General features: G+C 52.1%; 2 protein-coding genes across 19 annotated transcripts in view; one reads left to right on the forward strand and one right to left on the reverse strand.

The window, feature by feature from the left end:
- MAPT (microtubule associated protein tau) overlaps nt 1–1,710 on the forward strand; it is a 102,475-nt gene extending 100,765 nt beyond the window's left edge. For all 15 annotated transcript variants that reach the window (XM_067714443.1, XM_067714447.1, XM_067714448.1 and 12 more), the window contains one exon: nt 1,232–1,710. In XM_067714443.1, coding sequence (XP_067570544.1) covers nt 1,232–1,447 — 216 coding nt within the window. In that variant the 3' untranslated portion in view covers nt 1,448–1,710. The remainder of the gene's footprint in view (nt 1–1,231) is intronic.
- Nucleotides 1,711–2,897: 1,187 nt separating this feature from the next.
- Nucleotides 2,898–12,547, reverse strand: part of KANSL1 (KAT8 regulatory NSL complex subunit 1) — a 174,880-nt gene continuing 165,230 nt past the window's right edge. For all 4 annotated transcript variants that reach the window (XM_067714442.1, XM_067714439.1, XM_067714440.1 and 1 more), the window contains 5 exons: nt 11,021–11,142; nt 10,324–10,381; nt 9,991–10,103; nt 8,928–9,180; nt 2,898–8,610 (listed from right to left, as the gene is read on the reverse strand). In XM_067714442.1, the coding sequence (XP_067570543.1) occupies nt 8,383–8,610; nt 8,928–9,180; nt 9,991–10,103; nt 10,324–10,381; nt 11,021–11,142 (774 nt within the window). In that variant the 3' untranslated portion in view covers nt 2,898–8,382. The remainder of the gene's footprint in view (nt 8,611–8,927; nt 9,181–9,990; nt 10,104–10,323; nt 10,382–11,020; nt 11,143–12,547) is intronic.

The raw sequence follows: 12,547 nt of genomic DNA on the forward strand, positions 1-12,547 counted from the left end.
TGCAATGGCATTATTTCATTTTTCTATGGCTGAGTAGTATTCCACTGTATATATATACCACATCCTTTTTATCCATTCATCTGTCGATGGACATTTAGGTTGTTTCCACGTCTTGGCTATTGTGAATAGTGCGGCTGTGAACACAGGGGTGCATGTATCTTTTGAATTACGGTTTTGTCTGGGTATGTGCCCAGGAGTGGGATTGCTGGATAATGTGGCAACTCTGTTTTACTTGTAGACTTTCTGATGATGGCTGTTCTGACTGCAGTGAGTGTTAACCTCATGTGGTTTCGACTTGCATTTCTCTAATAATCAGCGCGAGCATTTTTTCATGTGCCTGTTGGCCATCTGTACTTCGTCTTTGGAGAAATGTCTATGTCTTCTGCCTACTTTGTATTGGGTTGTTTTTCTGATGGAGTTGTACGGGCTGTTTGTGTGTTTGGGAACGATGCCCTACTTTCAAAAGGGCTTTGTTGCACCGTGTTTTCTAGTATACCTGCCAGTGCTGCGCACAGCGGCTGCCACCTCCAGCATCCTCATCAGCCACTGGCAAAGGGGAGGCATGTGTGTGGCTCACAGCTGGACGGCAGGGGCTCCGGCCCCATCCCTGAATCTCCTCCAGCCTCTCCTTCCACACTTTCATTTGCAATTGGGCAATGTGTGTACGTCAAAATAAAACGCGCACGCCTTTTGACCTACTAGCAATTCCACTTCTGGGATACACTTACAGTACACGTGTGAAATGAGATGCCTACAAGGTTATTCGAACACAGCATTGTCTGTGAGAGCAAAAGACTGGGACAACCTAAATACCCACCCACAGGGGCGTGGATACGTTTTGGTTCATCTGCTGTGACAGGAAACCACACAGCCCTCAGCGAGCAGTGAGGGAGCTATGTACAGATGACGATGCAAGGTATTAAGTCTAAACACCCAAGTGCGAAGCTTGTGGATATCGTTGCCTTATGTATGGTAATTTTTTTCCTTTACTCACACAGACGCATGTTTGCGTGTGTGGTGGCCTATCTCTGGAAAGGTACACAAGAAACTCACAGTGATCGCTGCCTCTGGAAAGGGGGCCTGGGAGGCTGGCTGGCAGGTGACCAGGACCCAGCAGAAGCTTAGCCGTTGGGAAACTATGAAACTGTGGTCCCCACCACGCCTCCCTCCCACCCAAGGCCAGCAGTTGGCGGGGCCTCTCCGCCTCACCCTGCCCTCTCCTCTCTTGCAGATCGAAACCCACAAGCTGACCTTCCGCGAGAACGCCAAAGCCAAGACCGACCACGGGGCGGAGATTGTGTACAAGTCGCCTGTGGTGTCGGGGGACACGTCCCCACGGCACCTCAGCAACGTCTCCTCCACTGGCAGCATCGACATGGTGGACTCACCGCAGCTGGCCACGCTCGCCGACGAGGTGTCCGCCTCCCTGGCCAAGCAGGGTTTGTGATCAGGCCCCCGGGCGGTCAGTAATCGTGGAGAGACGAGAGTGAGAGAGTGTGGGAAAAAAAAGAATAATGATCTGGCCCTTCGCCCTCTGCCCTCCCCCAGCTGCTCCTCACAGATCGGGTAATCGGTTAATCACGTAACCTGCTTGTCGCTCACCTCTGGCTCGGGACTTCCAAATCGGTCACGGGAACGAGAGCCAAGTTCATCTTTCCAAATTGACGGGCGGGCCAATCATAATAAAATACTTTTAAAAACCTTTAAAAAGATGGCCCTACCCAGAATTTCCTTGGGCAGTTACTTTCGATTCTTTTTTTTTCCCCCCTCTGAGTGCAAGAGGGAGGAGGAGAGGCTCTGAAAGCTGCTTCTGGGGACTCTCAAGGGCCTGGGGGGGCGCCCCGTTCTGGGGGTGTCACAGAGGCAGCAGCGGCAACAAGGGACTCGACACTTGGTGCGCTGGTGCAACCACAGGCGTAGGGCCACCTTTGGAGCAGGACGGGGTGCAGGGGTGGGGGGGGGCTGGGCGGGGCTAGGGCGAGGTGAGGGGGGTGTGTGGGACGTGAGGATGCCAGAGGAGAAGCTCAGGGAGGAGATGCTGAGGACGGCCCGGAGGCGCAGCAGGCAGGACACAGCCTCTGCCGCCCACAGCAAACTCGGACCAAGTGGCCTCCGGTTCTTGGTGGCCCGGGGTCTGCTGCGGGTCGGCGTGCCACCCTCTGGAGGGAGGAGGGCTTACACCACGAAGGGCTGGGGGCGGGAGGAGAAGGAAGGTTGCGGGAGTGGCATCCTGTGGGTTACTTCCTCGGAGAAGACCGAGCGCTGGCCTCTTTCTCCCTCCCCGCAGGGTGGGGGTCCTGAGCTGAGGGGCTTCCCTCTGCCCCGCGGAAACCCTGTTTTATTGAGTTCTGAAGGTTGGAACTGCAGCCACGATTTTGGCACCTCACAGACCTGGGACTTTAGGGCTAACCGGTTCTTTGTAAGGACTTGTGCCTCTTGGGGGACATCCGCCTGTTCCCAAGCCTGGGCCTCTGGCATCTCTGGAGTGTACGGGGGACCTGGGAGGTGGCCCCTGAACCTCTCACGGCCACCGCAGCCACCTGTCTGCCCCACCATGCCTGTGTCTGCCGTGTGGAGCCCAGTCACTGCCTGTACCCCGCATTACATCACGCTGTCCCGAGTTCCCAGCCTAACCCCACCCCCTTTCTCAGTAACGGACATTGTTTAGATGGGGAGGCACCTCCTCTAAACCAAGGGGGAAAGTCAAGGAGGGTGAAGTCCGGACACGGCGGGGGGACCTCAGTCTCTCAGTCTAAGTTGTACTCATCCAGCTGGCATGTCCCTCACAATGAACCTGATGACCTTACTCGGCTCCCTGCCCCTGCCCCCATCCCAGATGGGAGCCAGGGTGGGGTTCGCAGTGACCCTGGACGTTTATGCCTTGTTTACTTGGAGAGCCTTTTCTCCCAGAAGGCCTGGTTCCCTTCCTGTGCCGAGCTGGCAGCAGGTTGGCCGTCCTGGATGCCAGAGATGGCACGGGGACGGGCAGGCAAGGCCCCCAGGGCAGGACCACGCTCCCTCCGTTCCTTACGTCTGCCCCAGCTTGTGACTGCCAGCCTCTCAAGAGAGCCCAGCCGCTGCTCAACCCCAAGAGCATATAATCAGCCCTCACCCCAAAAAGGGAAACATGCCCCCTCGGAAATGGTTCTTCCCCCAGTCTCAGCTGGAAGCAATGCTGTCTTGTCCTCCTGGAGCAGCTGAACATATACATAGATGTCGCCCCTCCCTCCCCATCTGCACCCTGTCGCGTTGTAGTCGGATTTGTCTGTTTATGCTTGGATTCACCTGAGTGACTATGATAGTGAAAAGAAAAAAAAAAAAAGGAAAAAAAAAAAAAAAGGACGCATGTATCTTGAAATGCTTGTAAAGAGATTTCTAACCTACCCCCCACGGGAGTCCTAGATGTCTCTCACCCCCCAGCTGGGACTTGGATCCAGAAGGCCAGTGTGACTCTCTTCTGTGGGGCCTCCCAATTTTTGAAAGACTTTCATCAACATCTGGGACCCAGCGGAGACCAGATGCTGACATCTGAGAACCCTCAGCTGCAAAGAAGGCCTGAAGCACAGGAGGAGGACAGAAGCTATGGTACCCCCCCCCCTCCCCGCACCCGGGGCTCCCTTCTGTCAGGCAGGGGGCAGTGTGTCTTGTGGTGAAGATGGCCCTGGAGAAGCCCCACAGCAGCCTTGCGAGAGGGTCGTACAACTAACTCCTTGCGTCACGAGTGCCGGCTGGGGAAAGGTCTGCAACCCACCCTCCAGCCCGGGGTCCCGCTCCAAGCTCTCCCGCAGGAAGGCTGGCCCAGGCCTCCCCACCCGGGGCCTGATGGCCACAGCAGGGGTTAGGATGCACTGCCTGCCCTGGACTGGCCCCAGGGGCCTGAGCCGCCTGACAAGGGTGACAGGTCAGGAGACAACCATTTCCAAATCCTTGGCCAGAGCCCCTGCTGACCTTGCATGAAACCCATCTCCTGCCATGGGGAAAGGGAAGCAGCCTTTGTAGAAATCTGCTGTTTGAAGAAAATCAGCAACCTCAGCTTGGTTCTGCCACTTCTGATTTGGGTACAGTTAAAGGCAACCGTACGGGGCTGGGTGGTTGGAGTCCAGGGCCAGACGCTTCATCTGCAGCCAGAGGATCACCTGGGCCCCAAACTTCCCGCAGTGCGGCGGCTCTCCTTTGTCCTCTGGGTCCCAGCTGGTCTTGGAAGGGTTCTGAGGAAGAAAGAGGAAACTTGGTGTGAAGATCTGGTAGCTGTTAGAGATGCAGCCCCTCATTACTGCCACCAATTCTGGCTGCATTTCTTGAACCTCTCCCTGCAGTTTCTTCACCCTGCCCTCCAGTACCTTTTTCCGAGGGCCTTACTCAGCGGGCACCTCGTGTTGCGTGGGCTGTCGGGAGCGGCCTAAAGAGCGTGATTTAGGGTCATCAGGTCAGTGCTGGCAGGGAGCCTGCAGAGCGCAACGCTGGCTTGGAACCGTAAAAGAGGACACGGCCCCCAGGGCTGGGCACTCCCCTACCACCGTTTCTTCCAGGGCCGGTGTCCCTCGGGTGGGCTAGATGGGATACACTATCCGCCTGGTCGCTTCAAGCTCTGCATTCACTTTATCAAAAGTTCCATTTAAACTGACTTCAGTGGTGAAACCGTATCCTGTTGGCAACTGCGTGTTGTGCTCCTGGTGGGGCCGTGGGGGGGAGAGGAACCTGTAGGAGAGTTACCACTGGGCAAAGGGGAGTCTTGGAGAGCAGGAGTCCAAGGCCTGGTAATACTTTTCTTCCTGATTTCAACCACGTGTGCTAGAGGTCCCTTGGGATTTCACCTTCTCACCGACAGGTGCCACAGGCTGCCAGCTAGTTCCCATCTCCTTCCCGGCCAGGTGCAGGCAGTGAGGCTTGTGGAGGAATCCGGAGATATGGTTGCTGTGACCTGCTGCCCTTTCGCGGGGTTCCCAAGCCCGCAGTCATGCCTCCCGAACACGCTGGCATCCTTTCCTTTAAGCCGCTGGCACCTCCACGTCACCTTTCCCACCAGCTCCGGACACACAGCCTGTACTCCTAGTAGCTGCTAAGATCTCGTCACCCTTAAATCTCTGTCCTCCAAGGAAAGCAAAGAGGCAGGGATGAGGGCAGACGTGGAGGTCATCAGCTTGTCCTGTCTACAGATCTGTGGCTTCAAGAGACTTCTGGTTTCTCTTCAGCTTTGGAAAGGGTTACCCTGGGCGCTGGCCCAGAGTCTCGCCTCCTGACGGACTCAGCCCCGTGAATTTGCAGTGTTGCGCAGGGCAATTTCTGGCACTTGCAAGTCCCATGATTCCTTTGTTAATTTTGAGGGTGGGGGGAGGGACATGAAACCACCTTAGCTTAGCTTCCTGTCTGTGAATGTCCATATGGTGTATTGTGTGTTTTAACAAATGATTTACACTGTTGCTGTAAAAGTGAATTTGGAAAATAAAGTTATTACTCTGATTAAATAAGGTCTCCATGTATGGATTCAAAGGACCAGAAAATGATGTATGATTTGCAGGTCCTTTCCCAGCCTTAGAGAACTTAGCTCAGGAAATGACAATATTGTTAAAACCTGGACATCAGGATTTACCAGCTGGGTCTGGGGCCCTGAAGGTGAAAGAGCTCTCAGACTTGTTCATTTTCAGGTGATTCTCTCGTTCTGGTGCTGGCAAACCATCCTGGTCCAACTCAAAGGGCAATACCCTTGTGGGTGAGCTCACAAGGCTGCACTCAGTTTGTAAGACCCAGCCCACTGTATTCAAAGCTGAGAACACTGGGGTGGCTCTAGGAACCCTTTCTACCCCTGGAAATTAGCCTAGCGGCCTGGGGCTGAGGCAGGACACTAGGCCAGTCAGCTGAATGAATGGCTAGATGCCTTGCAGGATTACAGAGCTGCTTTGCTCTCTCCTTTGAGCCTTATTATAGATTGGAGAGTGTTTGCTAGATCAAGATAGGGATACCAGGTAGCCCTTGGCAATGCTACAAAGGAAAACAGAACAGAACCCATCATATTATTGTTCCTTAATAATTAGGTCAAGGTCATAACACTCAGGCCTTTGATTTTTCATACAGCTTCAAAATACTACTTTTCTCAGCTTTTCCTGATGTGCTTTAGCCACTGCAGGCAGAAGCTTAAGTAGAGCAGGTCTTAACTGCAACTACAGAAGCAGCAACAGGGCAGCCAAAGAGAAATGCTACCTCAGAACTCGTAGGTTTCATAGTCAGGAGAGGCAGCTGCATTGGCTGTGTCAACTTGACTGCTATGAAGAAAAAAAAAAAAAAAAAAAAGGAAAAAAGGAAGTAAAGAGAGTCGCAGGCCTGCCCACTTACTCATCTTGTACAAAGAACACCAAGCATAGCCTTCTCAGAAGAAAGCTGCTGAGAACCAGCTCAGGTTCCATGCAAAGTATATACATGTCTGCAGTGACCTCAACCCCAGAAAAGGTGGATGATGGAAAGTGAAATATCCATTAAAGAGCAATTTAGAATAGATTAAAAAATGTCCCAATGCTGGCCGGCCTCACTAGAAGGAACATTAAGAGCAGTGGATCAATTACTTACATCCAACAACAAAAAAAGACGATTTACAAAGACGCCCTTCCTCCTGGCGTCTCTCACCCCCGCCCCGGTGAGAACCACTCTCTCTGGTGACCATCAGAGGACCCTGCCCGGTGCCCAGAAGACAGTGGGGACTTCCCAAGGTTCACAGCCAGTCGGAGGACCCAGAGAACAACTGCTCCTCAGGGAGGCTCCTCAGCCACCACCAGTAGTACCATGTCCTGTAACAAGAAGGGCCTGGCATACAACATTCTGTAACTTTTTTTTTATTATTTTTTTCAATTTTTCCTTCCTTTTTTTTTTAAGCACTAGTCTGTGCTTTGCGAACAGAATCAAGACATTAACAAAGATCAGCTTCTCTGAAGAAAAGCATTTCTATAGAACAAAGACAGCTACATGTTTCGCTGCCAATACACAGCTCAAAGCAGGAAAAGAAAATATTTACAAAATACAAGGTTTTTTTTGTTCTTTTTCTTTTTTCTTTTTTTTTTTACAATGCTAAAAGGGTTATTCAGAATTTTCAACCTTATAAATAGAAGAAGCACTTTATGCATAGGGATATGGTGCATTATTGTTTTTAAAGAAACAATGACAAACCCTTTAACTTGCAAACAGAATCAAAAAAAAAAAATCACTAATGTTGAAAATTGTGAAAAAACCCCAACCATTAAGCAGTTTGTCTACTATTTTTATACGATTACAAAATGGCCAAAAAAAAAAAAAAAAAAAAAAAGTCCTTATTGCCCCCCTTTTTGGTGATGTGATCATAGATGAGACAGGCACAAGGTTAACCCGGGGGGGGGGTGATGGGGAGTGATAGGAACCACAGCTAGGACCAGACAGTGTTCCACAGGCAAGGGAGCTCGAAAGAGGAAGGACCTGACAGACACTGACAGGGAACTGGACGGGGGGGGGGGAAATATGACCAAATGACTCAGTGAAAACAGAATTATACAGGAGAGATGGCTGCTCATTTCCAAGACCCCCTAGAGTCTGCAAGGGAGTGGGAAGAGAGATTAAGTAGTCCTAACCCTACCTCCACAGACCAGGTTAGGGGGGGAAAACGTTCCAAGTGGAAGGACTGTGTGCGTGGGCGTGTGAATGGTGTGCGAGAGCAGGTGAGAGGACACGAAGGGGCAGGATGGGGACCTGAACAGCCGCAGCCAGCTTACCTCAGTTAAGAAGTCAGAACAGGGATGACCGAATGCAGAGGAAACCCAGAACAGGTCTCCAAGACCTGGGTGACAAGGGGAAGCCATTCTGTCAGCTGAGAGCTGGGTGAGAACAGCTGGAGTTCAGGCCAAGAGGTTCTGGTGGAGGTGCTCCAGCACAGACGACCAAGGGGACCCAGCCGGGAGGGCCGGAGCTGAGCTAAGCAACAGAAGGGACGGGGTACGAGCCCAGAGTACACTGCTCTCTCCCACCCTAACCTCAGGGGGCAATGCTGAGCTGGAGGTTCCTTTCCCTCTGCCCACCTGGCTGTCCCACCCTGCCCACAGGGGCGCGAGAGGGGTGATCATCCAACATGGCTAAGTCCAGTGATTCAACAGTGCAGAGGATGTGCCAGGACCAGGCCAGCAGGGTCTTATCCTGAACTGTGTGCCAACTGGAGGAAGTGCTCAGGTGTGTGACGATAAACATGGAAACCAAAACATAAACAAAACAAAAATCAAAACAAGAAAGAAATTATCAAAGTAGAATCTAAATTCCTTAAATTCACTAAAAACTGTGAAAATTTTCGGCATATGATGTTTGAATATCAAACGCAGAGTTTTCTGAAGCTTTAATGCCAATAGTGAGTCTGTTTAGATTCTCATATCCCACTCATCTGTGAGTTGGACGCTGAGCTGTGACTGTTGCCGCCAGATGCCGACTCTTGAGGGGAATGATGGGAGGCGAGGTGGGTGCCACCTCTGTCTCCCGGCCAGTCTTGCTGCCTGAGGTGCGCCGAGTGCAGCGGGACGCCCGTTCCTGTGCATCCAGTTGGTCCTCACTCTCTGCCTGGGGACTATACGCCAGGGGGAAGGTTCGCCGCTCCCATGGCTGGACAGACTGCGGGCAGATAAGATGTCTTGGTGAGGACCCAGTCCCAGCCCGCCTCCTTCCCCAGACATGTGGACTGGAGGCCATGACCAGTCTCTCTAGAGTTCCTGGGCTGGCCCAGAGAAAATTATCAGAGTGGGCAACTTTTTAATGATAGCCAGTTCCATGGTACCTTCAGAAAGTCAACTTCAAGTTCAGTCCCCTGTCCCCTTCAAATTGGGGGGGAGGGGAGATCCATAAAATGAAGATACATCTTGAGCAGGTGCTGTCCCCCAACAATCCCATCCGCCACCCCGCTAATCCCACGGAAAGGCAGCGTTCCTCACCTGCTCGTCGAGCCCCAGCTCTGGTGTGGAACAACGGGTGTCTTCACTGGCCAGGTGTCGGAGAGTGTCCCGCGCCACGGGAGTGAGGGGGGCTGAGTGCAGTTCTGGGCTAATGGGGCTCCTGGGGGACTGCCCGTGGGAGAACTCGGACAAAGAGTGGCTACTGCTGACATCAGGGGAGGCGGGTTGAGGGGTGGAGGGGTTGGCACTGCCCAGCTGGGGCGTTGTCCGGCCGTCCGATGACCTGTAAGACCTGTATACCAAGAAGCACGAATCTGAGTGCCTGGGTAATAGGCAATTTCTCATGTGTCTGTGTTTTGGGTTGGGGAGGAGGCATGAAAAAAGCTTCCCGACCAGAGGAGCTGAGGCAGACTGACACCAGCAGTTCTCTCCTAGGAACCACAGACCCCTCACTTTCTTCCACTGCTGTGCACACGGGCAGGCACACAACACGGCATCTAAGAGCTGTGTACGCCTGCCATCCCAGGAAAAGGCCACGGCCGAACAACGCTGGGGGTATCCCTGGCTCAGTGCCCAGTGGATTCACAAGGGAAGGGGAATTAGCCCAGACTTTGAAAACTGCAGGCAAAGTAAAAAGCAAAAACAAGAGCCCTAAATATTTCTACTTGAGAATCCTGAGGGCTTCTCACTGTAACACTAAAGGGAGAGAGGGTAGGACAGTTCTTCCAAGTAAAGCAAGACCACAACAATCAAACTCCACTGTTCAAAGGAGGTTAACTTGTGGCGAGGCCTCCAAAGCTCCTCTAATCCAGTCACCACAACCCTAACCAGCCTCCCAAATGCCATGACAGCCTCCTCCTGGACCCCGGGAGACCACGGAGCTCGTCAGAACTGGACAGTCACCGCTCAGCAAGGTCCAGCATTTGACTGCTTACACCCTCATTAGTCCCAACAAACACCACAGAACGTCTGCATTCTCAGCCATCGACAGGGAATGAATATGAAGAACAACTAAGTGGCAACTCCATGGACACAGCCAGGGTCCCAACTCCCCGTTGACCCTCCCTGCACAGGCCCTGGAGGCCTGTGCCTGCTCCATCACCTGCTGCCCCGCCGCTGAGGTGGCACACTCGTGGTCCACAGCCACCGAGCCCTCTCCATCTCCTCACATTTGGCATGCAGGGCGGCGAAGGCTGCGTCAGACAGGTCCTCTATCTGCAAAAGAGCATCTTCATCGATCCCCCCTTTCCTCCAGGAAGTCAAGTTTCAGTGCGTAGACCAATTCTAGAAGCAGCCCCACCCCACACTAGGCTCTTCCTGGTCAGGACAGGAATACAATGAGCTTGCACTTGACACCCACAGGTCTTGAGGCATCTGCAGTGTGTGCACCCACGAGTTCATGTGTTCTTCTAAGAGCGAACGCCCATGCCATTACCTCCTCATTCTCCTCGTCAGGACTCCCCTTCAGAGACCGAAGATCAACCTCCCGCCAGCTGCAAAACCAGGAAGGAACAATTGTGAGACGGCAGGCAGTCTGGGCAGGATAAGTACATCCGTGCAGGAACGAGAGCTCTCCACCTGCAAGTGACACTGCTCTCTGCTGGGCCTGCTTAGCCCTGGGGCCTCTCTAAGAGGTCCCACACTCAAATGCGCACAAGGGGCAGAAAGAGGGGAAGCAGGCTGAGGGTGGGACTAGAGCTGGTAGATGGACAAACTCAAGCAAAAGAACCTGTTTAGAGGGGACCAGCAGTACCCAGCAGCAGCTGATTGCTGCCACACGGGAGTGCACATACAGGGTTGCCCAATCTTTTGATGTGTCAACAAAAGCTGGAAATAAACATTCATATGTGAAATCCTGCTTTGATGCTAACAACAAATTCAGTATTTTAAAACATATTTGTATGCATCAAACAAAACATGGCTATAGCCAGTTTGTGGCCTGTGGTCTGGTTGGTGCTCATATAATGGAAGAAAATTATGTAAAGAAATAATTTCACTCTGATCAGGTAGACCTTCTCTTAAAGAGAAGACAACAGCCAAGGCTAGGCCCCAAAGCTCAGTGACCAGAGGAGAGGGAAAAGGGCAACGACAGCAAGACCAGCAAGAAGAGCACATCACCCAGGGCCTCTTACCTGGGAGTAAGGATCTCCTTGTACTGTAGCTTCTCTACACGGGTGGTTGCAGCGACTGACATTGGGATGACAATGTTGTTAATATCGAAGGAGCTCTCTCCCCTTCTCCTCCTTACTGGCTGCTGTAAGACAAAGGCAAGTTTAAGAGGGAGGAACAATTCTACGTACCTCAAATTATACATCTGAGATTTAAAACAGGATCAGCAATAACCAGGAATCTGGGTCTTTGGGTAGGGCCCAGGCAGGGATGGCAGAGCTGCTTGCACCTAGGAGACAGTCCCCCAACAGCAAAGCGCACAGGGGAAACACTAAGCGGTCCTGAGGAGTATCTTCCGTCCACAAGTCTCACTTGCACCCTCTTTCTTCATGGGCTCACGTGAAAAGAGACTTCTGTTGAAGCTTACAGGGGTGGGTATCCCGGGGCCTTGAGTCAATTGCCACGGTTTCTACTCCTCTACGCACAGCCTTATTAACAACCCCAACTAAATCTTCCTTTCTGCTTCCCCTTTTATCTCTGTCTATGACACAGACCCATGGGGGATCCTAAAAGCAATGCTTCAGCCTGGTGGTGATTCTTCGGGTTAAAAAGATGAATTCCCCTACCCTGAAAGATGCCCAAAGGACAGGCCCAGCTCAATGGATCATCTAACCTTGGTTGTCATGGAAGCACCTCCTTCTCGTAGATCTGAACTCTTCAGCTAAATCTGTACCAACCATCTGCTCAGCCCTTATGTGATTTCCCCTTCTGGCTATTATTCTGAGGGAAAGAGCTAAGAGCGTTCTAGCTATATCAACAGAGATGAGTGGAGGGAAGCCTTGGCTGTACAGCTCACACTCCTGGAGAAAGGAAATTCACTCCTATAGGAAGTTAAGATCAAACCCTTGGGAAAGAAGACTAACAAGGATCCAATATCAGAGGCGGCGGCGGGTATCTGCAGCAAGCGGGAGTTCGACGGAGGAATAAAGCAGGGAGCCAAAGGGCATGGCTTCTTAGATGGAGGGGCATGTCCACGAGCTGCCTGTGCCCAGATAGCAAACACCCTGCCCTGAAACAGAGAGACCGGCGATTGAGCCGTGAGAGCCCAGAGTGAAACAGTGGGATGACAAACATGCTGCCATGGTGACAATACAGCTGCAGACAACTAAGAGGCTACATTCAAACCCAAACCACCAAGTGTGGCCAGCCCAGAGTGAAGGAAGATGGGGAAGAGGTTGTTCCCTACAGCTGACCTCTCTACTCTCTGTTCCCAGAGGGGGATCTATGACTGATTCATCGTATCATTTCAGGACCTTCTCAGAAAATGTTGAAAGGCAATGTTTCCTGGGCCAGGATTTTAGCTGCTGTCACCTACGATTTCAGGTTATTACAATGTCTTTTTCATCCCAGTCTTCTCCTCTAAGAATAGACTGTCACTGACTTCACAAATTTAGGGTACTGGTTAACCAAAATGGCTGAAGAGACTTTTGCAAGTCTTGCCTGGCTGAGGATTAGTGACCTCACACCCAAAGGCTTCTGCCACATCTCTG

This window comes from Pseudorca crassidens, chromosome 19 (genome assembly GCF_039906515.1).
Source record: "Pseudorca crassidens isolate mPseCra1 chromosome 19, mPseCra1.hap1, whole genome shotgun sequence".
In the NCBI taxonomy this organism is placed as follows: domain Eukaryota; kingdom Metazoa; phylum Chordata; class Mammalia; order Artiodactyla; family Delphinidae; genus Pseudorca; species Pseudorca crassidens.